The 24,597-nt window shown below is 35.4% G+C and overlaps 2 protein-coding genes and 3 long non-coding RNA genes across 6 annotated transcripts in view; 4 read left to right on the forward strand and 1 right to left on the reverse strand.

Moving 5' to 3' along the window:
• Window positions 1–6,566, forward strand: part of LOC145314733 (uncharacterized) — a 53,900-nt gene extending 47,334 nt beyond the window's left edge. Inside the window, exons 14-19 of the mRNA XM_080154780.1 lie at window positions 1,136–1,219; window positions 1,493–1,595; window positions 2,117–2,212; window positions 2,305–2,346; window positions 2,531–2,587; window positions 5,508–6,566. Of these exons, the coding sequence (XP_080010906.1) occupies window positions 1,136–1,219; window positions 1,493–1,595; window positions 2,117–2,212; window positions 2,305–2,346; window positions 2,531–2,587; window positions 5,508–5,855 (730 nt within the window). The 3' untranslated portion in view covers window positions 5,856–6,566. The remainder of the gene's footprint in view (window positions 1–1,135; window positions 1,220–1,492; window positions 1,596–2,116; window positions 2,213–2,304; window positions 2,347–2,530; window positions 2,588–5,507) is intronic.
• On the forward strand, window positions 6,033–6,566 carry LOC145314734 (uncharacterized). The gene is made up of 2 exons (XR_013877857.1): window positions 6,033–6,267; window positions 6,498–6,566. It is a non-coding gene; the product is annotated as an uncharacterized LOC145314734 (long non-coding RNA).
• A 3,055-nt stretch (window positions 6,567–9,621) lies between these two features.
• Window positions 9,622–24,015, reverse strand: LOC145314741 (uncharacterized). Of its 2 annotated transcripts, none has more exons than XM_080154797.1 (3): window positions 23,234–24,015; window positions 22,780–22,849; window positions 9,622–10,049 (listed from the first exon to the last, which is right to left on the reverse strand). In XM_080154797.1, exons 1-3 carry the CDS (start codon window positions 24,011–24,013, stop codon window positions 9,982–9,984), a joined length of 918 nt encoding a protein of 305 aa, XP_080010923.1. In that variant the 5' UTR covers window positions 24,014–24,015; the 3' UTR covers window positions 9,622–9,981. The 2 variants fall into 2 exon arrangements, with proteins under 2 accessions (XP_080010923.1, XP_080010924.1); XM_080154798.1 differs by having other exon boundaries at window positions 9,639–10,049; window positions 23,240–24,015.
• On the forward strand, window positions 13,259–14,361 carry LOC145314743 (uncharacterized). The gene is made up of 2 exons (XR_013877858.1): window positions 13,259–13,625; window positions 14,163–14,361. It is a non-coding gene; the product is annotated as an uncharacterized LOC145314743 (long non-coding RNA).
• Window positions 15,860–18,956, forward strand: LOC145314744 (uncharacterized). Its single transcript, XR_013877859.1, has 4 exons — window positions 15,860–15,931; window positions 16,717–16,788; window positions 17,510–17,569; window positions 18,330–18,956. It is a non-coding gene; the product is annotated as an uncharacterized LOC145314744 (long non-coding RNA).
• Window positions 24,016–24,597: the final 582 nt, after the last annotated feature.

The raw sequence follows: 24,597 nt of genomic DNA on the forward strand, positions 1-24,597 counted from the left end.
AATTTCTACAAAATTTTGGCCTAAAAACCTTACATAAAATTTTCCCACTATACTTCAATTAGGTTTTGAGAAATACATAATATTACTATGCCCCCCCCCCCCCTCCACCCTAAAGTTTGCAGGTTGTGAGAGTATGGGGGAGGGGGGGGGGGCAGAATTACTAAAAGTAACTTGGGCCATATGTAAACTTAAACTGAAGTTTTTCCTACTGGTTCTAGGGTAACAGCCTTTAGGATCAAGTTGTAAATTGGGAAAACCTCACTTATAGTAGTAAAAATTGTTCTAAATGAGGATGAAGTGTGTAGTTTACATATGAAGAGATATCTAAAGTCCTCAAATGTTAAACTCACCCTTTTTATTTGATGAATTAAGGTGTTCACTTTTGCATATATCCTTGGAATTCTTGTAATTTTAGGCATTTTTACCACAAAACTTCAAATTGCAATATCTGGCAAGAAGGAGCAGCTAAGATTTAATCTCCAACGGATTCTGACCACCACTGTACCCTATTTGAAGGCCCCGTTGTCCGTTTCTTTGGAGATTTTTTTTTATCTAAGGTTTTGTTAAGAAGACCTGTGTATTTAAAAGAAAAGTTTCATATATTTTTTTTAGTATAAAAGCTGGGAATAGAAAAATTTGAAGAAAACCTTAATTTAATTAATGGCTTTGAAACCGATTAATATACGCTGGATTAGAACCGGTTCTCAGTCATACTGAAAAATCATATATGGTTTGTATTGCAGACAATTTCCACGAATATTAGAATTAAGACAAGATTTTAAAACTTGTTTTAATCTTATAATTTTTCTTTTTTATATCCGCGGAAAGCTGTCTATAATATAACGCGATAATAGTTATTTCTTGCCTCGTATTATAAACAGCTTTCTGCGGATAAAAAATGTAAAATTATAAGATTAAAACCAGTTTTTTTTGCCCCGAGATGCCAAAGGCACGGACTGAAAAAACTGGTTTTTATTTTATGATTGTACATTTTTATATTTGTATAAAACTGGATATAATACTATATTTCAATATGGCTGGGAACCGGTTCTAATCCACCGGATAATAATCGGTTTCGAAGCGATACGGGAAACATTTATTACAAAATTTCTAAAATGCAAGTAATTTTTTTTAGGGTTGACAAAGTAGAAGAAGAAATGGTTGGATCTGAGAGACTGCGAAGTACACCAGCCCCACCACCCCCTACTAGTCCTACATATACAGGATAGTGGACTAAATAATGCCATTTCTTGCGGTTGTACGCATTCATGCATCATGTTGAAAGGGTGACGCAAATTTCAGATTTTGCGATTTTTTAAAGAAAAAGTTATCTTTATATTATAGCAAATTATATAATCTTGCAAGCATCGCTTTTATCTTATAGAGAAAAATAGTAAATCAAACAGCGAAAACTGAAGTCTAAAATTTGCATCACCCTTCCAACATAACGGCGTATGACCGGGAGAAATGGCATTATTTGGTCCACTATGTCTACAGTTCCTGATCAAGATAACCAAGCATCATTCACCCCCTCGCAACCATTCCCCATCTGGAAGATGGCGGAAAATGAGAAAATGAAAGTGGTGAAAAAGAAGGTAGAACTTTTTTATTTATTAACTAGAAGATTTGCCCCTGTTGAATTTAAGTTTCAAAAACTAAAAGTAATTTTTTTGGATAGCTGGGAGGAAAATCAACATACCCCGTTTATAATTTTAGTTTAAGAAGAAAATGTTCGGAGGGTGAATATTAGTAACGATTTCTCTTAGGAGGGTGGTGTTACCCTCCTCCCCCAAAATAGTTTAGACCTTCCCAGGACCTATGAGAAGCTATATTGTAAAAGAGAATCAAATCGGTTTAGCTGTTACCAAGACTCTTCGGTACATACAGCCATACACACACACACACACAGATCCAGTTACTTTTATTTAAGGATACAAATTAAATAAGAATAACCTTATTACTTTGTCAAGATATTTTTTTCATTTCTGCTCGCTTTACTCTTACAATCCGTTTCTTAGGCTTGATTATACAACATTAACTTGCTAAAACACATTAAAAGGGTTGCTAGTCTATAAATTAAAATCATAATAATAATAATTAGTAAATTTGTTTTTAGAAACCATTAAGTAATGATATAAAGACAGATGCCAAGAATACTTATCAAGCTCTGATGGATGTACTCAAAGAAAAGAGGAAAGAAAATGCAACTAAGGTTCCTTAATTTTTAAAATCCATATTCTATCTTAACAAATTACAAAAATTATTATTATTTTTTTGATATCAAAATTATGTTGTTTTTTTTAGATTATAATACATCACAATGGATTCCAACCTAAACCTAAAAATGTAAGTTTTTATTCCAGTATTACCGATTAATATCTGAAAAATTATGTATAGCATCGTTTGATCGTATTGTATCCAGTTTTCCACGAATATAAAAAAGTACAATTATAAGATTAAAACCAGTTTTTTTGCCCATCTCAGGGCTCAAAACTGGTTTTAATCTAAATTATCCTAATTTTATTTTAAGAAGGCCCAGTTTGAGTTCAACATGAAAACTATGAGGGAACAGCTAAAAAAGATTAAGGTGACCGTTTTATTTTGTGTTGGGTGTTGCGCAGGGGAGGGGTTGGACAATTGGCTGCTTATTACACTATTCCCCAATATTTTGCAATCACGTTTTATTATTCGATGGTCTAACAACTTTTGGGATTGTTATAAAATCATAAGGGGGGGGGGGGGAAGTTTGTACACTTATAGGAAATGAAATTCAGTACCAAAGTTTGGGAGGGTCGTATGGGCTTGTTTTTAAAGTTATCAACCTAATTCTTTTTGTAGGCTCTCTTATATGACTGGATATACACGTATTTCTTTGAAAATTGAATTTCGGCACTTTCCTTCTAGGGGCTTGTGGAGCAATAGACCCCCCAAAACACTAAAAATATGAGTTCTGAACTTATTTTTCAAGATATCGACCTGATTTTTTCTTTATAATACTTTTTTAACATTCCCGAATCAACGAACCATTACAGATTTCATTTTGGGACTTTCCTTCTAGGGGCTTGTGGAGCAAGAGACCCCCAAAACACTAAAAATATGAGTTCTGACCTTATTTTTAAAGATATCGACCTGATTTTTTCTTTATAATACTTTTTTAACATACCCGAATCAACGAACCATTACAGATTTCATTTTGGGACTTTCCTTCTAGGGGCTTGTGGAGCAAGAGACCCCCATAACACAAAAATATGAGTACTGGGCTTATTTTTGAAGATATCGACCTGATTTTTTTTATAATACTTTTTTAACATAACCGAATTAACGAACCATTACAGATTTAATTTTGGGACTTTCCTTCTAGGGGCTTGTGGAGCAAGAGACCCCAAAAACACAAAAATATGAGTACTGGGCTTATTTTTGAAGATATCAACCTGCTTTTTTTACATAAAAATAATATTTAAACATAACCGAATCTACGAACCATTACAGATTTCATTTTGGGACTTTCCTTCTAGGGGCTTGTGGAGCAAGGGACCCCCAAAAATCATAAAAATATGAGTTGTGGGCTTCTCTTTTAAGATATCAACCTGATTTTTTATATAAAAATACTATTTCAACATAACCGAATCTACGAACCATTACAGATTTCATTTTGGGACTTTCCTTCTACGGGCTTGTGGAGCAAAAGACCCCAAAAACACTAAAAATATGAGTTGTGGGCTTCTCTTTTAAGATATCAACCTGATTTTTAAAAAATAATACTGTTTTAACATTACCAAATTAAGAAAATATTACAGATTTCATTTTGGGACTTTCCTTCTAGGGGCTAGTGGAGCAAAGATTCCAAAACCACTAAAAATATGAGTTCTGAGCTTATTTTTAAAGATATCAACCTGATCTTTTTAAAATAATACTTTTTTAACATAACCGAACTAAGAAACCATTAAGGATTTCATATTGGGACTTTCCTTCTAGGGGCTTGTGGAGCAAAAGACCCCCAAAACACTAAAAATATGAGTTCTGAGCTTATTTTTTAAGATAACCTGAGAACTCAATTTATTTTGTTTTGGAGGTGTTTTACCTTACTTTCCCCTAAAAGGAAAATGCCAAAATGAAATTATAAGTGGCTACCTAGTTCAAACATGTGAAAAAAGTTTTCAAGAAAAAAATCAGCTCAATATCTCTAAAAATATTTTTTGGGGGTCTTTTGCCCCACTAGCTTCTAGAAGGAAAGTCCCAAAATGAAATCTGTAATGGTTTCTTAGTTCGGTTATGTTAAAAAAAGTGTTCCTAAAAATCAGGTTGATATATTTAAAAATAAGGTCAGAACTCATAATTTTAGTGTTTTTGGGGTCTTTTGCTCCACAAGCCCCTAGAAGGAAAGTCCCAAAATGAAATCTGTAATGGTTCGTAGATTCGGTTATGTTAAAATAGTATTTTTATATAAAAAATCAGGTTGATTTATTTAAAAATAAGCTCAGAACTCATATTTTTAGTGTTTTTGGGGTCTTTTGCTCCACAAGCCCGTAGAAGGAAAGTCCCAAAATGAAAACTGTAATGGTTCGTAGATTCGGTTATGTTAAAATAGTATTTTTTTATTATATAAAAAAAGGTTGATATCTTAAAAGAGAAGCCCACAACTCATATTTTTATGATTTTTGGGTTGTCTCTTGCTCCACAAGCCCCCAGAAGGAAAGTCCCAAAATGAAATCTGTAATGGTTCGTGGATTTGGTTATGTTTAAATATTATTTTTATATAAAAAAAGCAGGTTGATATCTTCAAAAATAAGCCCAGTACTCATATTTTTGTGTTTTGGGGGTCTCTTGCTCCAAAAGCCCCTAGAAGGAAAGTCCCAAAATGAAATCTGTAATGGTTCGTTAATTCGGTTAAGTTAAAATAGTATTATAAAAAAAAATCAGGTCGATATCTTCAAAAATAAGCCCAGTACTCATATTTTTGTGTTTTGGGGGTCTCTTGCTCCACAAGCCCCTAGAAGGAAAGTCCCAAAATGAAATCTGTAATGGTTCGTTGATTCGGGTATGTTAAAAAAGTATTATAAAAAAAAATTAGGTCGATATCTTTAAAAATAAGGTCAGAACTCATATTTTTAGTGTTTTGGGGGGTCTTTTGCTCCACAAGCCCCTAGAAGGAAAGTACCGAAATTCAATTTTCAAAGAAATACGTGTATATCAAGTCATATAAGAGAGCCTACAAAAAGAATTAGGTTGATAACTTTAAAAACAAGCCCATACGACCCTCCCAAACTTTGGTACTGAATTTCATTTCCTATAAGTGTACAAACTTCCCCCCCCCTTAGTTAGTGCATTAAGTTGAGTGTTCAAACATTTCAACTACTATTTATAATTTACCGAATGGGTAATTTTAGGTATCATCATTTTGGATGTACATCAATTTATCGACTTTTGTCGTATCCCTTCAGATCCCTAAGTTTGCGCATTTATGGTAATTTACATAGGAAAAAGTGTATCTTTCTATCATTTTTTAGGCTAAAGAGGTGTTTGCCCCAATGTTGACAAAAATGTTCAGCAGAAATAGTAAAAACAGTCGGATAACTTCAACAACAACAAAGACAGATGAGAAATTTACAACAACAGCAATAGTTACTACTACAACAACTGAGGCTCCTATGACAGATGAAGTTGTTACACTAACAACAACAGCTGACACTAATACTAGCACCCGTGGTGATGATAATGAAGTTCTAGATCCAACAAACTGGTTGGAAATAGAGAAGATTCATCCCAAACGAAGAAAGATAGTTTCACGAAGAAACAAAAAAGAAAAGATGAAGAATGATAAGGCAATGGATTTAGAATATACGTGGATATTATGACAGCAGAAAAATTTTCGTCAATTTAGGTTGCAATATCCCCTTTCATTTATTGTTTGGGCCGTTTATCCAGTAGGAGGGGAGTGGATGGGATCGTTATATTAGCCAGCTACAAAGTTAACTTTAAAAAAAAATCTAGTGTAAGATCCAAGTAATAATAAATTCATTAATAAGGCTGAGATGAAAGAGGAGGGTAGAATGTCTCAAGATAATGAAATGTTATCAAGAAGATTTGGATTCTTTGCAGATGATTTATTCGAGCAGAATAACAAGGAAGAAACTAGAGATGGTAGCAAGGTGCCAGAAAATTACAAAATGGATTTCAACAGACCTGTTATTAAGAAGCATATTATTTCTTTAGATGAGTTTGATGATATTAAAGAGTCCATACCACAGAAGTAAAGATTTACCAGAGGTGGATTCTTTAAAAAAATTAGGGTCGCTGCCTCCCTAAAATTCATTTATTGAAAAATCTTCCAAAATCACATAAAAAAGTTAAATAAATTCTTGTGTTAAAAACTTTTTTATGATTATTTAAATAAAATTTTTGTAGATTTTAAAGGATTTTTCACAAAATTAATTTTGGTGAGGTAGCGATCCCAAACATTTAAAAATAATTAACCTCGATTTTATTATAAAATAAAGAATTATATCAATAAAATGTTATATTTAGCTGTTTAGGACTGAACACTTGCATAGAAATAAATATTATACTTTAATCTATATTTTATTATACATTATGATTTTTAATACCAAATTATTGATTACTAGCGGCTTCGCCCCTATCCTCTGGTGTTGCTACCTCCACAATTTAAATTAACTGGCTAACAAGGATGACAACATCCATAAGTAGCGAAGCACAAAAATCATCGATGGGAATATGTACAGGTAGATTTAAAAGGTTTTTACTAAAATCAAGAATAGATTTATTGGATAAAATAAACATGAAACCTTGTTTTATTTTGCATGATGACGATGGTCAAAGTAAATTATATTAAAGATGCTCATAACAATGGGAAAAATTATTTTGATACTGATATCCCATAAAAGTTTGAAAATTGCATCAAAATAAACAAAGATATGGGGAAATATGTAAAACATATAAAAATAGCCAAAAACCTGATAAAAGGCAGTCTGGTCGTCATAGTTGTTTTATTAAAACGACAAAAAATTTAATTTTTAAATCCTTAACCTAAAAAATTTGGAAAATCGGACCATATACACTGAAGATGTGTAAAAAAGTGTTAAATATATAAAAATAGCCTAAAACCTGCCAAAAAGGCAGTCTGGCCGTCATGGTTACTTTGTTTAAAAGACTGAAAATTTAATTTTGATATCTATAACTGAAAATCGGACTATAAACACTGAAGATATGGAGAAAAATGTTAAATATATAAAAAACAGCCTAAAACCTGCTAAAAAGGCAGTCTGGCCGTCATGATTGTTTTCTTTAAAAGACGGAAAATTTAATTTTGATATCTATAACTGAAAAAATTTTGAAAATCGGACCATAAACACTGAAGATATGGAGAAAAATGTGAAAAATATAAAAATAGCCTAAAACCTGCTAAAAAAGGCAGTCTGGCCTTCATGGTTGTTCCTTTAAACGACGGGAAATTTAATTTTGATATCTGTAACTGAAAAATTTTTGAAAATTGGACCATAAACACTGAAGATATGGAGAAAAATATAAAAATAGCCTAAAACCTGCTAAAAAAGGCAGTCTGGCCTTCATGGTTGTTCCTTTAAACGACGGGAAATTTAATTTTGATATCTGTAACTGAAAAAATTTTGAAAATCGGACCATAAACACTGAAGATATGGAGAAAAATGTGAAAAATATAAAAAATAGCCTAAAACCTGCTAAAAATCGGTCCGAACGCCAATGATGTTTTAGAGTCAATTGTGCTCCTTAATGATGGGAATGTTTTCAAAAAAATTCAGCATTCTATCTTTTATAGGAGCTGAGAAAATCCCATTTCCCCCATAGCGTTACGGACGGACTGACTGACAAAGTGAATTATAGAGTAGCTTCGCTACTAAAAAAAAAGGAGGGGAAGGGGGGTTGATTTTATATTTTTAGAGGGGTTGGGGGTGTTCATGCCCCAAGAAAATAGCCCAAAACCACCACAGACGGACAGACGGACGGACGGACATAATTCTACTTCGTATTATAGAAAAGGTACTTTTTAAGAGGTTGTTTATGTTTTGGTTAAAAAAGTATTTATGTTCATTTTAGACAAAAAATTTGTGTTCTCATAATAAACGAGTGAATAAAAGAATAATGATAATGGAAAGTTACAACTATGGCTGCTTTAAACAATTGTTGATTAGCAAAGCTACTCAATATTTCACTTTGTCTATACGTCAATCAGTCCGTCCGTATCGCTATCGGCGGCTATAAAATATAGAAACGCATCTAGTATATCCTACATTGTTTTGTCCGTCTTTCTGTCGGTAATACGTCTTAAGACGGAAACGTTATTTTTAAAGATTTCGTGATTTTCTTTGTTTTGAATATTATCTCATCTTTGTTATGTGAACACTGAATATTTGCTTTATAACTCAGTTTGCCTGATTGTCAATAACACGATTTTTTTTGTCCTTCCCTTCTAATGGACGTTGTCATCCTTATTTATAGATTTTTGTTCAAACTCTCAAAGAACAGGGTAAAGCAATGAGTTTTTTAAATCATGGCGATAGATACCATTTTAGGGAAGCTTGAAATATAGATTCCAGGATGGTTTTAGGCCATAGATAGTGTTAAAATCTTTTCTCGTATTCATTCGAATCCGGTGGATAGGAACCGGTTCTCATCCATACGAAAAAACTATGTCTAGCATCGAATTATATCCAGTTTTCTACGAATATAGAAATGCACAATCATAAGATTAAAACCAGTTTTTTTAGCCGGTGCCTCCGGCACCTCGGGGCTAAAAAAACTAGTTTTAATCTTATAATTGTACATTCTATATCCGCGGAAAGCCGTTTATAATACGATGCGAGAAATAACTATTCTAATACTACAGCATGGTAATAAAATAAATGAAATCAAGAAAAAAATTTATTTAACTTTAATTGTCAGTTCTTATTAACTACCTAAATATCACAAAATAGAATATTTTTTTATAAACAAGAATGACTACAACCATAGAGGCGGAGCTATGTAATCAAAGGGTAGAACAAAAGAGAGTGAACACGGGAAGAATGACAGAACTTCACAATAATAACAAAAATATATTTAAAAACAGGATTCTGTTTCAGAACTTACTTACATTATATTAGGATGCTTCAATTATAATAGTCTACTTTGTTGTCCTAGAAATCATGTTCCAATATTCAGATTAAAAGGTTAATTATAACACACAAAAATCTGTTTAAAATCAGCCTTTTCCAAAGGACGGACGGATTTTCTGATACCGATTATTAAGATGCCACGCTTTCTTCATCTTTCACAACTGTTACAGGTATCGATAAGATGATCAAATTAACAAAACGAGTTTACTGTTACGTACGTAAGGACATATGTACATACAAACTCTACTTATAGAAAAGCATCGCTTTAAAAAAATGACAGAGATAATTGAAAAAGTACTTAAGAATTCTGATTCTAAGAATTCTTTTAATCCAAAATGCTAAAAATTCATTAAGAGAGGGGTAGGTTTCTGGTAGAATCCGTAAAGGATTAAAAAGTTATAAGTTAAAAACAGTGGTAGAACGATAAAAATTTATGTTAACTTTTAAAAAAAATTTTGTCTAGTTCTTTTCAATAAGAAATACACATATTTAGTGAATATTATAGTTCTACTACTATCTTTAAGCCTTAAAACACACACCTTTACGGATTATACCAGAAACCTACCCCTCTCTTTCTATCCTAATAAGGAGGTCCAAGGTCAACATCCTCATCAAAGAAGAATTTTTGGAACATGGAAAGAAAATGAAGTAGCTTCGTATTTTCACAATAGCTTTTGATAAGTTATTTTAGATTAGGTCAACATTAATCCAGCAAGGGTAGAGCTCCCCCGCAGTGGCGATAAATATGAGAAAAACTACTATGAAAATACGACGAACCCCACTACTTTGTTTTCTTTCCATGATCCAAATATTTGTTGTCCAATAATTTAGATCACTTTTCATCATATGGTTCTAGGCGTTTTTCTATATTTTCTTTGTTCGCCAAAGCAATTTTTGTTGCCATTGACGTATGAGAGGATGTACAGACAGACTGGAATACGAGTATAGAGTAGCTTCGATACAATTAAATATCAATAATATAACAAGGTATTTCTAAAAAATACAACATTTATTAAACAATTAAAACTGGTTAGAAATAGGCAGATTAATGGGATTATTATTATAGGATATATTTAATATGATATCAATTAAAGGCTTGGACGTCCTGTTTCTTAGTTAGGTAAGAAACGACGTACTTGAACACGTGGGAAATATAGATACCGCCAGCCTAGACTTATAGGCTTGTATCTAACCGAATGCAGACGGGAGAGAAGTATTCACTCTTTGGCCTGCAACAATCAACTAGCTCTCAACACAGCAGGATGGAGTATAGTGGCGGTTACAAGTGGAGGTCTGACTCAGCCAGAGAAGTATAGGAATGTGGACAGGGATGGGGATGCATAAACTTGGATGGTGAATACCACACTTGCCCCCTCTGAGGGAATATGAAATATTCCCTCACAGTTGACCTGCACGCCTGCTTCTGCGGGTTGATGTTGTACTCGCAGGTTCTTCGATTGCGGCCATAGCCCTCTCTATGATATCAACAGGATTGGGTTCTGAGGAAGTAGGAACTTCTGGAGCTGCTGGAGGCTCTGGAGCAACAGCATTCTGGAGGGCCAACACGCCCTCACAGGGAGCCGTGGCTACTGGATCTTCAGAGGCAGCGCCAGCCTGCGGATTCACAGGTAGATCAATTCCAGATGGAAAGAGCTCACTGATTTGAGCATCGAGCTCTGTGTCACTGTTTTCCTCTGCAGGATCCAGGACCTCTGGATTGCCTTCTCTATCGGTGGGCCTGTACTCATCAGAGCACTCAGAACCGCCATAGTGAGAAATCAGCTCAACTCCATCATCATCTGGCCGGGGTACGTCCCCAGCGGGAAGAGATGCCTCTATGGTCGCCACATTCTGCCCAGATACATTCATAATATTACAACGAGTATTAATATATTTAATTACCCTGTCAGAGTTTTGGTCTAACAGTCGACTAGTGGCCTCAATGACCGTGGTCATTCGTGATTTTAACTCAACGGTCGAGTCCTCAGAGACAGTGCGAATTTTTTCGCGCAAAGTTTTGCGGTTCCGCAGTAATTCTGCGGAAATTTCAATAAGGCGCTTGCCATGTTGTATATATGCTTTCTCAACAAATGAAGCATTGCTAGCAATTTTAGATTCCAGACTTCTCTGGAAGGGGAGAAGAGCTTCCTCCATTGCTTCTTTTACAGTGGAGGATAGGACTTTTTTCCATTCCTCAGCAGTCACCCAAAAAGCCTTAGGCTCAGTTTTGCTTTCTGCTAATGTCTCTTTCTTTTTAGGGGGTAATGGAGGCGGTTGAATTTCCACCTTAGCCTTCTTGGCTACTGGGCCGCCGCTGCCTGTTGGTGTTGGCGGACGTTTTTCTACCGCTTTTGGGGCAGATTTTACGGCGACTACCTCCAATTCAGGTGAGGCACTACGTTTTGGCGGCGATTCCACCCGATTTTTTTGCGGTTCCCCTCCCCTATTTTGTTCCATTAGAGGCCTGGTTCTAGGCCTGGCTTTATCGGAATATTCGTTGGCCTCTAAATTTTTAGCCTGCCGCAATTTTTCTTGCAAATCAAGAAGTTCCTTTGGAACATCTTTTCTCGCGGTGCGGTAAACGTGGATCGATCTTGAGACACATTGCAGTTCACTGAGGTTTTCAGGGTTGCGCGGCGGTTTTACTCGCGGCTGATACCTGTTCTCGTCAGGTTCATAGTAGGCTTCCTCAGGGCCGCCCTGGGGATAGCCATGATTGCTGTCATAATAATAGTCCTCTTCATTGTAAAAGGGTGCCTCTTCATATTCTCGACGGTATGAAGAGTGACCGGCCCCATGGGAGTGGTGAAAACCCCTTGAAAAATTCCGCCTGGGATATCCTAAAACAAAAATAATAAACTTAAAATTAAGGGTCATTAATTCCTTATACCGAATAAGGAAATATTTTTACAAAGACGACCTTTAGGGACGACAATCTTATAGGTATATATGTCTGATACAGGTCGTCCGTGTTTGGGGATTAGTTTTCCCCATTATTTGTAAAATCCCGCAATTCGTGTGTTTCACTCGTACCTCCCTCTTTATACGCGTGAATTTTGGTGCAGGCTAGTATGTAAATGATAAAAGTGACGCATAATAACGACCCTATTCCTGTAAAGATGGCTGCTACTACAAGCACTATATGATACCAAGTACTAGATAGAAAATCAACCACCTTATGATACGTTTGAATAAACCAGGAGTCAGTTATTTTTACTTCAAAATTATTGGAGTCTGCGGCAAGTTGGCTGAGGTATAATTCCTCGGCACTTTCTGAGAAATTAGTTTTTTCTAGGCTTTGCCAAGAATGATATAGGAATAGGCTAATCGGTTTATCCATAAGATATTGGTTTACATTTAGTATTTGCATACCCTGCCCTTGATTCCCAAGGAATTTTCCTTGGTACAAATGTAAGAAAATTGGATTTTCGGAACATTTAATCGGAGTTAAATGGGTGGTGTTAACCAATCTGCGTGAAAATGGTGATATTCCCATAGTCTTATTATTGATTGAAACCGAGAAATGATCCACAAAACAGGGTAAATTTTCTCCCAAAGAAACATTGATTTTAAGATTATCGCACTGTATTACTAAATCCAGCTCACCGAGCGCCCTAACTAGTTTTTTACGATGAGTCTGAATACTGCTTTTAGACAGAAAATGATTCTGTAAACAGCGAGTTTCGGGGACAATTAATTTATTATATTGTTGGTAGGAATAGAAAATCTCTAGTGGTAACAGGTCATCTTTTTCTTTAGCGTTTAAGAGTGGGAAATATGGTTTTATAGAATTTATGAACCATACCATTAAGTTATCAATATTAGTTTTGTAATAAAATAATTCGGGAATTAGATTTTCAAAATGTTTCTTATCTTTAAGTTCTAGCGCTAGCGTAATTTGGGGATCGATCACTAGATATTTTTGGGCACCCTGTTCTCCTTCAAATGTAAACAATGAAATATTAAAGATGTCTACTGTTCGCCAAGGAGAAGTGAATTTTTGTGCGCTATCAGTTTTATCATCTGAGATAATTCTATCGTAGCCTATTCTCAGATTGTGATCTAAACAATTGTTTCCCACCCAGTGACTGCCCAGGTAACAGCCCGCTTTTGTTTGTAATAATTCAACAGGCTCAGCCTGGACCCCTATTTGTTTTTCCTCAAATGTCCCAGGGATAAAAATGCCGTTAATGGTTACGCCGTTTCCCTCGCAGGCGGGGTCGATGCCGTTAAGGAGGTTGTTGGGGTAAGTAAGTGTCCCGTTTATCAGGAAACGCGTGTATGACATCTGGTGTTCATACACTGAGACTGATTTCCCTTCAAAGTTAAATATTTTAGTTTTGGACATGGTGTAACAGTCTTCATAAGTTACGAGGTTCGGTATCTCCACGAGTGCTGGAGCAGCGAGGTGTATGTGGCTATATCTGCCACAATACCAGTAATGAGTACTGGTTCGGAGGTGACAACGAATTCCAGGTATAATTTTTCTTTCAACCTTTTGCAGCAGGTGAAATTGTTTTTGTTCAATATTGGTAATATTAAGAAACGCAGCGCATTCAGAGATTTTCAAACGCGGATTTTCGTTTGCTACACATTGAGTCGCATCTATTTGTATTATTTCGGACGCATTTGATTTTGCCAAAATAATAAAAAGCCCCAAGAATCCCAAAATAAATTTACCTCGAGCTCCTGGTGCCTTTGCCAAATGATGCTGCATTTTATTTTTATGCTTCTCGTTTTTCTCTGAAATATGTTAATTAGTTAGTTTTAACATATATTTTTTTGTTTATTTTCGTTATTATACATACGTAGATTAAGCTATATACATTTGCCACCTTGGTTTTATATAATTATACATTTTATATACATTTTATTTCTTCCTTTTAATTGGATTATGCAGTCCGATTTGGACATGTATGCGGTTATCCCCCCCTTGTGACCTAGTTTTTCTTTCTTCTTCTAATATATACTTGGGTACTATGCTTTGTTTGTTAACATTAATAACCTTTTCAGGGCTGGATTGTTTGGGTCTTTGTGCGAAGAAAGAAGCCTCGGACGGGACGGTTTCTTCCAAGAAACTATTTTCGACGTGGATGTGAGGACCGGATGACCGATCTGCGCCAGGGGGTTCTTGGTCTTTGGGCTGTGACTCAAATGGTGAGTTTTTTTCCATTATATCCCCTCCCCCATCACAATCCACCTCCCCCTGGGGTAAGTCCTGACTAGTTTCAGGGTTTCCTTCTATAAAATCGTCACCATCGTTATCTAGGTAGGTAAAATCGTCATTTTCCATACCTTTATTATCGTTTATTTCGGTTTGCCCGGTATTATCTATTGTCAAGGTTATTTCCTCAGACGGGACGATTTCCTCAATTGGAAAGACGTTAAAGGAAAGTGTTTCCCCCAATAATTCTATTTTAGAATCTATTTTTCGTATTTTATCTCTACTAACAACTTGGTTAGTTTTTATTGGATTTGATCCAAAGGGACTTAGTTCAAAAAGGGCCTCTGAGAATTTTTTTGTTACAATAAAAGGACCCCCATAGAAAGATTGCAATTTTTTACTGACCCCTATCTTGACTAGGTTAAAAAATGCAAAGACCACGTCGTTAACGAAAAGGGGAGATGAAGCCTTTCTAGATTTATTTTGAAACTCTAAATAGATCTTAGATTTTTTGGAAACCTGTGCAATAATTTCTTCCAAATTTTTTAGGTAGTTTAAGTAAGACCTGCAGTCAATGTCCTGCCTTTTCTGTAAGATTGGAGAAAAGAAATCGAGATTGAGAGTTGGTTGTCTGCCGAACATAAGGTAATATGGCGTATACCCCGTTCTTCTAGACGTACTAGAGTTAATTACAAAAGTGGTCAAAGCTAATTTTCTTGCCCAGTCTTTACTTTCGAATCGGTCATCGGATCTTAGACCTGCATAAATGCTTTGATTATGCCTTTCACATGGGTTACTATTAGGGTTTCTTGGGGGAATAAGTTTAGTTTCGATACCTAGTTCATCCATAACTTTTTTGAAAACTTCCCCAGTAAAATTTGTTCCCCTGTCACTCCTCAATGACCGAAATAAGCCGTAGGTGGGTACCACCTGTTCAAGGATGACCTTCACCGTGCTTTCCACGGTGGCGTCCTTGATGGGGTGAGCGATAATGTACCTAGAGAATAGGTCAACTAGGATAAATATGTAACGGACATGTTGTCCTTGAAAATAGTTAGGGGTTAAAGGACCGATAAGGTCTACTGATACCTGGCCAAAAATCTCGTGACTAATGGCTGAATGAGTGATAGGTTGTTTGTGTTTAGGTACCTGTCCTATTTTTCTTAGGCAGGTAATACAATTTTTGATGCGTGATTCGACAAACTTATTAATTCCTATAAGGAAAAATCTTTCATTTATCTTGCGTGTTGTTTCGTTAACCCCCTTGTGACCTATACTATTATTATGTGCCAATTCAAAAACTTTATTATATAATCCAATGGGTACGACGGGTCTTTCAATGAATGTTCCATTGCTAAGAGGTTGTCTAAATATTAGAAGTCCTTCCATAACGTATAAATGTTCTATTAATTTAAAAAGGACCTCTTTCCGGCCGGTTAGTTCAGCTTTTTCAAAACTCGACAACTTCTTTTTTTCGAATATCCACCTACGAATTTCAGATAATACTTGATCTTTTTGTGTTTCAGATTGCCAAACATTGTGCACTCCGACTTCCGAAGCCGAATGTAACTCAAAAATCTGGTCTTGGTATGGGCAATCCTGTTCATAAGGATCCAAGGTAAATGAGCTAGTACATTTTTCACAATCGGTTTCCTTATGTTCTTTGCATAAAAATTGCCCTCTAGATAGATTGTCGGCATTGCAATGGTCCCTACCCTTCCGATGAATTACTGTAAAGTCAAAACTTTGGATAAAGAAAATCCATCTCAGAGTTACACCATTTATTGTTCCTTTTTGCCATTTTTTGTAATGAACTAAGGAAATCGAATCTGTACGCACAATAAAGTTTCTAAATCTTAAATAATGAAGAAAGGTTTTAAGAACAAATACTAGACATGCTAATTCGCCTTTATAACTTGGATAATTTTTCTCTGCCCCGTTACATTTTTTGGAACATATTCCAATAATTCTTTCTTCCCCCCCCTGGTTTTGGCTGAGAATTCCAGCGAAATAACTCGTAGAAAAATCTACGTCTACTATAAAGGGGTTAGGATTATTCCACTGGGGATAGCCTTTACTTATAGAATTTGAGAACATATTTATGAAATTTTCCCAATCTTTTGATAGGGAATTGGTCCATTCGATAACTTTATCGTTTCTGTGTTCGTCTAGGGTACAAGAATTTTTCGCATAGGATGGGAAATAGGCCCTATAATAATTGGAGAAGCCCAGGAAACGCTGGAGTTCCTTGCCTGTCCTGGGCCTGCTCCAATTTTTAATTTGTTCTAAATATGCGGGGTTCATTTTAAGTCCTTGGGAACTGACTATATGACCTAAATATGTACATTCGGATGTGAAGAATTTACATTTGGCTAGATTTAACTTAAGTTTTGCTATTTTTAGGACTCCGAAGAGTTTTCTGAGATGTTTCAGATGTTCCTCAACATTCTTTGAGAATATAATAAGATCATCAAGGTAAGAAATTATAAATTCGTATAAGCCAGGGATAAGGGTTAGGACTCTGTCCATCAAATGGCAGAAAACACTTGGCGCGTTACACAGTCCGAACGGCAGTTTCTTGAAAAGATACTGCCTGTTAAGGGCTGTGAACGCTGTCAAGTGTTTACTTTCCTCCGAAATGGCTAGCGCATGGAATGCGCTAGTCAAGTCGAGGGTGGTAAATACATTGCCAGTGCCTAATTTTTCTAAATTACTAGAAATCAGGGGAAGGGGCCAATTAATGTTTCGTGTTACACTATTAAGCGCACGAAAATCGATAACGAACCTAAGCTTGCCTTCCCCCCCAGCCGTTGGTTTTTTCTTTACCGCAAAGATTGGGGAGGACCACTCGCTGTAGCCCTCCTCAATGACGCCCCCCCTTAGCCAATTTTCAATTTGTTCTTTTAATTTGGCTTCGTATAATGGGTTTAATTGAATGTTTCTAGCCTTAATAGGTTTAGCCCCGGGGATCAAGTCTATTTTATACTGTAAGAGATCGCAGTTACCGATATCGGCATCGTCAACCGAAAATATATCGAAATGATCAAGGCATAATTTTACTACCTTTTCCTTCATCCCTGGGTTATTTTTGATAAGATCACTATTTTCTAAGTCTAATTTTTCTTTAATGAATTTAATTCTTTTAAGAAGTGTAGTTCCTGACAATTCATTTATTTGATTAATACTTTTATTGCAGGAATTTGGGGAATCTGATTCGAATTCAAAGCAATATCCAACTTTAACGTTATCCAATAAGGTAATATTTTTTCCTTCTAAATTGACAAAATTTACCCAACATTCTCCCTTCTCATTTACATTATAAATACCCTCCATAAGCATTAAGCCGTTATGGCTTGTCATTTTAGAATTATTTGGGGATATATACAGCTTCCTATTTTTCTGATGAATAGGAATTGTTATCACCGTTGTATTCCCCCCCGGCAAGAATGTTGTTTTCTTTGCTAATTTTACGCATGTTTTATTTTGTTTTAATGTCCCAGTCCCCCCCTGGTTACTCCAATTTATTCCTGGGATAAGGGAATTTTGTTCCGTATGAACATTATTTGTAGGAATTAAGGGTATGTTTTTACTTTCTTCAACTATATTAATTGTTGAATTTTCTATGGGGATTTGCTCGCCAGTGGGGAGCTCAAAGGAGAACTTATCTAGTAACAAATTAATTCGATTAACTTTGAGAAATTCATATCCTAGATTTATAATTTTAGACGTCGTTTCAGGGATGTAAAACGTTTCTTCGAATATTTTATCTGACCCATCAAAGCTGAATTTTAAACTCACGTGTCCTATGATATTTACTGGTTTTAAATCTACAGACAGAGCGCTAAGATTGGCAGGGGTGAATGTGATTTTATTATCATCTAAGATTTCTTTAGAAATAAGGGACCTAAAGTTGTTTCCTGTATCCACTAAAGCGTGTTGCAGGAATTCCCCCCCCACGGGATTAAGAACTTTTAGTTTTGCACAGATAGGCATTATAAAATAAATTATATTTTTAGTCGAAGCCTAAGATGCATATTTTCCAAGATCCCCACCTCAGCGGTTAGACGATGGTAATCCTCACACAGAGACTTCCTGTGTTCCAGGTATAGTTGTCTGTCGAAATTTTTTAAATAATGAAATGTTTTAACAATATGGTTAATTGTTAAAATAATTTTATATAGCTTTCTGGGTTTCATTAAGTTTTTTTATCAAGCGCTTTTCAGCTCCAGAAATTTCTCAATAAGCATGAGAATGTTGATAGTTCTAAAGAAACTACTTAACTTTAATACGGGTCCTTATTTATATACTTGGATATATGATAGAAACCTATCGGAATAAAACTGAACTAAAAAGTTTTCGAAAGATTGAAGGGCTACAAAGTAGCTTAAAAATAAGTGTTCAGCTTGCAACTAACAAGACATTAAAAACAGACTGACTTATTTTTTGACTTATATCTGTATTTATACAAAATATAGTGTCATTAGTTAGTATCTGATTCACGATACAAATAATATAAAGTTAGCGCTAAATTATAGCTCAAAAATTATTAGATATGGCTAATATAATAAAGAGGGTCAATGATGACTGGTTTATTATTCTGATATTGTTAGTATTTATACTTAATTTTTCCACCTATGGGGTAGAACAAGTTTATATATTTACTAGAGTATAATTAATGCTGAAATCAGCTAAAAAAAATAGGATGTGGTTTGTAGTAACTGCTTTGATAGTAACTGGCCTTGATTAATAATGTGCATTCACTTTTATATAGGCTTTTTATTCCGCTGGTAATCCTAGCGGAAGCTAATAGAACTAACTTTATTTCATTCTGCTAATAAAATGTTTTAAGATTTTATTAATCACATCTCAAGTGATTAAAGTTTTTAATTTTTAAATGCTGCTTGATTGCAGCTCAAAAATCAGAGAGTAAATGATAACAACAAAGAACTGAAGAACAACTGAATTATATTTGGAAATTTGTTCGTATTTATACAGATTTTCCAGTAGACCCCCCCCCCTTCTTAATCTTATTATTTACTTATACGGACCGCGGTAGCATTCTAGGCGACATCTTTCGGATACATAATAAATTAAATATAGTTCTATTATTGTCACTGTACAAAATGCAATAATATTTATCCATATGAATAAGTTATTATACATAATTGCTGAGATATTTCAGCTACAAAAATCAGAGGCTAAGAGTGAGCAACTCTCAGATAAAATTGATACTGAGGATTCAACTCAAGAATCATTGTTTATATACAGATAATTCGCATAAGTTCCCCTAGCGGTTAAAAATTGAACTAGAATGTTTTAGATTCTAATATATATACATTCAAAATATACGATATTTACATTTTAGATAGGTCATGCGATATTAAAAAATAAATACTACTAAATAGAAAATAGGTATTCACTTGTTAGCTTCTTGATAAAGACTATTAGATTTTAAAAAATGGAAATATTAAGTGCATGTGAAATGCTCCTCAGGTTACTTCCCTATTTCCCCCAATTTCCTGTATCAGCTACATTTGGATAGGGAAAGGAGGGGGAGGAGTTTATTTTGTGTTGCTTAGTCAGACTTATAATAATAATTTGTTTTATTTTTTCGCGCCAAAGCATTGCTTGGCAAGGGATATTTGATATTAAGGAATTTGCAAGCTTAGCTTGGCATGGGATATTTTGTTTATCTTTCATATCAAAATATGAAATTCATTCAGCAAATTTTTATTTTCTGGGATAGGGACAATTAATATCGCATAAATCCACTTTTACATCTAGTGGACGTGATTTTTAACAATCGCTTGTACATATTTATCTATTTCAGATTCCTCGCTGGCTTCCTGATCCATTTGGTTGATAGTTTTACGCGCATACTGCTCAGGTATTTTATTACTATTATTTGGAGCTTTTCTAGGCGTGAATTTACTCCGTGTTTTACCAAAGCGGGACTCAGGATTTGGGGGCTCCCCAGCTTTCTTTTTGTTGCAATTCTGCACTACATGGCCAGGGATATTACAATGCCAGCATTTAATATTTTTACTCCTCCCATTAAAGGCTCCTATAACGCCCTCGATTTGATCCCAAGCAATAGGATCATCCTCATGATCTACCCAAGAGGGAACCTCGTCAGGTTCTTCGGTTAAGTTTTCCTTATACATTGCCGTGTTAGTGGGGATATTATCTTCGATAATGCTGATTATGGGTTGTTTTTTCGTTTCCGCAGAATTTTTAGGTAGGAACATTTCCATGGCTTGAGAATAGCAAGCCGAAAGGTTTTCCTTGCTAATATGGCCAGACCCATCCCAATTAACGTATCTTTGTCCGAGGTTAATAAGTTTATTTAAGTAAGCGTTGTAATCGTCCAAAAATTGCATACTCTCAACGTAATTGGCCATGTCCATGGCAAGGTTGGTATACAGCAGATTTTTGCTAACGTTAAGATAGAATTCTTTCCACTTCTTTTTAGGTATGAGGCCAGGATTCATGAGTTTGAACACCCTAAGTTTGTTTTCAAAATAGGTGTCAAGGGGTTGATTAGTCTCCTGTTTTAGGTTGTAGAAGTACTGCGAGGCTACTTCTGGATCCGAGAAAGGAGTGACCAGCCTCCTAATCATCAGGTAATAACTTAAAGCAGATAAGGCCTGATTTCTTTCAGGCGTAATCAAGTCTCCTAATCGTTCCCCTCTAGAGTCATAAATTCGCTGGTATAAAATATCCTTAAAAAGAATTGGGTCACAGATTCTGTATGTCTTTGCAACCCTCCACATATTAGAAAAGAAATTATCAAAGTCAGCCCTACCGTCCCACCTAGGGGCATCCCTCGCAAAATCGGAATCCCATTTTTGTCCCTTAATAAAGCATTCTTTAATAAAGTCATCGTCGGCGGCGCTAGTTGTTGCCGTTGCGGCTGTGCCTGTGTTTGGCGTATTTCTTGTAGAGGGTCTTGTTGCTACATTGGGTGCAGACCTTGTAGGTCTACGGAGGGGTTCTAACGACTTAATCCTATCAGGGATAAAGGGAATCCTTTCTAATAAGGTTTTTTCATATTCCGTTAGAGAAGTTTCTCTTACATTCATCCAATTGTCATTATCCGCCGGACCTATAAAGCCTACAATTGAATAGGCCATACAACCTGGGGCTGTCATCCTATCCTTGGCGACCCATTCGACCACGTTTATCTTTTGCTGAACCGATATCCGGTCATAAAAAGTGGCATTAATTGAATCATCACCTATGGTGTTAAAATGAGTCATGTTAAGACTTTCGTTTAACGTTTTTTCCGCAAACAATGGGCCAAGATTTCCGTCCGCTGGGAGTTTTGATACTCTACGTTTTAGATCTAAGATGTCGGTGTCGGCTAATAATCTGCGATGTGATTCCGTGTCCTTAAACCCTGCCCATTTTGTTTCTATTTCGAGCTGCATAATCTCGGATTCTTGTTTTATTAAATCTCTATAATGTGACGAGTATTCGTTTAATTTAACATTTAACGCTTCCGATATGAGTTCTTTGATTTTTTCAGGGGAAAGCGGGTCAGCCTGCTGCTGCTGCGAGGTACCAGGGACGGCCGGAGCCGGCGGAGGCGGCGGATTTTTGGTTTTATCATTATCCCCTTTCTTGACATTATCGGTCATGGTGCTGGAGTGTAGTGTTCGTTAACACTGATTTGTCTACCACGAAACTTTTTTAAGAACTTGGGAATATCCCTTTCTTCCTGTTTTAAGGAGAAAATATGGAAATGTGTGAAATTAAATACTAGTGTGAAAATAAAAGGCGGGTTCCTTTTTATCTTTATTTGGCAGTTTGCCACGAAATAATTATTAGAAATATTCTGTAACAAATTGTTACTGTAAACTGTTTCCGTGAATAAACTTAGTTATCAGGAAAATATTAATTTCACTTTGCAATCGAAGCTACTTTACAATTTAATTTTGTCTGTACGCTAATTATCTATACCTTCCCCCCTCAAAAATTGAGTGGTAGACAAGACTGCGCCAAAATGGCGTATGAGAGGATGTACAGACAGACTGGAATACGAGTATAGAGTAGCTTCGATACAATTAAATATCAATAATATAACAAGGTATTTCTAAAAATACAACATTTATTAAACAATTAAAACTGGTTAGAAATAGGCAGATTAATGGGATTATTATTATAGGATATATTTAATATGATATCAATTAAAGGCTTGGACGTCCTGTTTCTTAGTTAGGTAAGAAACGACGTACTTGAACACGTGGGAAATATAGATACCGCCAGCCTAGACTTATAGGCTTGTATCTAACCGAATGCAGACGGGAGAGAAGTATTCACTCTTTGGCCTGCAACAATCAACTAGCTCTCAACACAGCAGGATGGAGTATAGTGGCGGTTACAAGTGGAGGTCTGACTCAGCCAGAGAAGTATAGGAATGTGGACAGGGATGGGGATGCATAAACTTGGATGGTGAATACCACACCATCAACTCTTCAAAGTCGATATCCTCATCTTCTGAAGAATTATCTGTTTCATAATCCTCATTCTCAACCTGTATTAGAAGATTTTTCCCCCCGACTTTTTATCTAGCCTAAGAAAATCTCAAAAAACCTCCATAAATTGACCAATTCTCAAAAACCCAAAAATGCTACTTTTTTGTCATTTCTAAGGCTACTAGGAGCAAGATATTTTGAAATGGACAAAAGTTCCCGATTCTACACCTCAAGGCCTTATCTGGGAACACCAAGAAACCATAGTTTTGTTGCAATAAATTGTTAACCCCCATAAAGGAGACTTAAAAATTTCAAAGTGAAATTACTGGGCATAATACTTGTCCAAAATGGTTAAAAAAGTGTTTTTTTTCACCAAAAGAAATAATAAATGCAACTGCATGTGCATTACTTGAATTTCCAAAAAAAGTCGGGGGGGAAAATACCCTAACCTGGATAGAAAGCGGATCTTCATCAAAATTTTCTTCTTTAATTTCCTCTTTAATATCAACTTCATCACCACAAAGAATGAAACTAGTTGGAACAGCAGAATTGTCATTGGCTTTCATCATAACTAAATGACTGGAGGATTTATTATGCAGTGAGAGGGCTGAACTGGAAGTATAAGATTTGTCACATAGATTACATGAGTATGGTTTCTCATCTGTATGGATCCTTATATGAATAGTCAATTTATCTCTACGGGCAAAAGTCTTTCCACATTGATCACATGAAAATGGTTTAGCACCTGTATGGAACCTTCTATGTCTTGTCAACTGACCATTAGTTGCAAAAGTCTTTTTACATTGATCACATGAATATGGTTTCTCTCCTGTATGTATTCTTTTGTGATCAACCAAATTACTAACTTGGCTGAAAGTTTTTTCACAGTGATCACAAGAGTAAGGTTTCTCCCCTGTATGAATCCGTCTATGAACATTTAAGTTTGATTTCTGTTTAAATTGCATATTACAAATATCACACTTATTTATTTTGATAATAGATTTGTTAAATAGATTACACGAGTGCGGTTTCTTCCTTATATGAATAGTCAATTTATCCTTACGTGTAAATGCCTTCCCGCATTGATCACATGAAAATGGTTTATAACCAGTATGGGACAATTTATGTCTTGTCAAGGTACCACCAGTTGTAAAAGTCTTTTCACATTGATCACATGAATATGGTTTCTCCCCTGTATGTATTTCTCTTTGTCCCATTTTCATTAAGTTCTGAAAAACATTTACACCTTTAATTTCTATAATAATAAAAAATACTACAAGCTAGAATTTATTACACTTTAGCATCTAAAAGGTGTAAGGGGGGAGACAGAACTTTACTTTTATAAACAGACACAAAGTAACTCAACCAAAATAAGAGTTATAGCACTGGTCGGGCAGTTTTTTTTATTATAAACTAGCGGCTGCGCCCTAGCTTAGAACCATCTTAAGACATAAATCTTAAAAATTAGATAGCCTAAAACCTTCCCAGGACCTATGTGAATCTTTCCTAAAATGGAAAGCCCAGTCGGTTCAGCAATTATCGAAATCTTAAGCTTCAGACAAAAAAAAACTTATTTCTTTGTTTAAAAGAATATGGAATTTGGAAGAAACGGCATCAGAACTGCCGTTTCCCACCGAAGACAGAGCTTTCGACGGCAGAAAAGCATACGCAATCGTTTTCTTAGTTTCAAATTGGGCTACATTTAAATTATGTAAATCTCAGCGCTGTAACAGCTTATTAGGTGTAGCTCCTTTTAGTTAGTTTTAAAAAGTGACACTTCAATCTTAACCCATAAAAACTAAGTATC

Source organism: Acartia tonsa, chromosome 3 (genome assembly GCF_053477335.1).
Source record: "Acartia tonsa isolate MP-2025a chromosome 3, ASM5347733v1, whole genome shotgun sequence".
NCBI classification, from domain to species: domain Eukaryota; kingdom Metazoa; phylum Arthropoda; class Copepoda; order Calanoida; family Acartiidae; genus Acartia; species Acartia tonsa.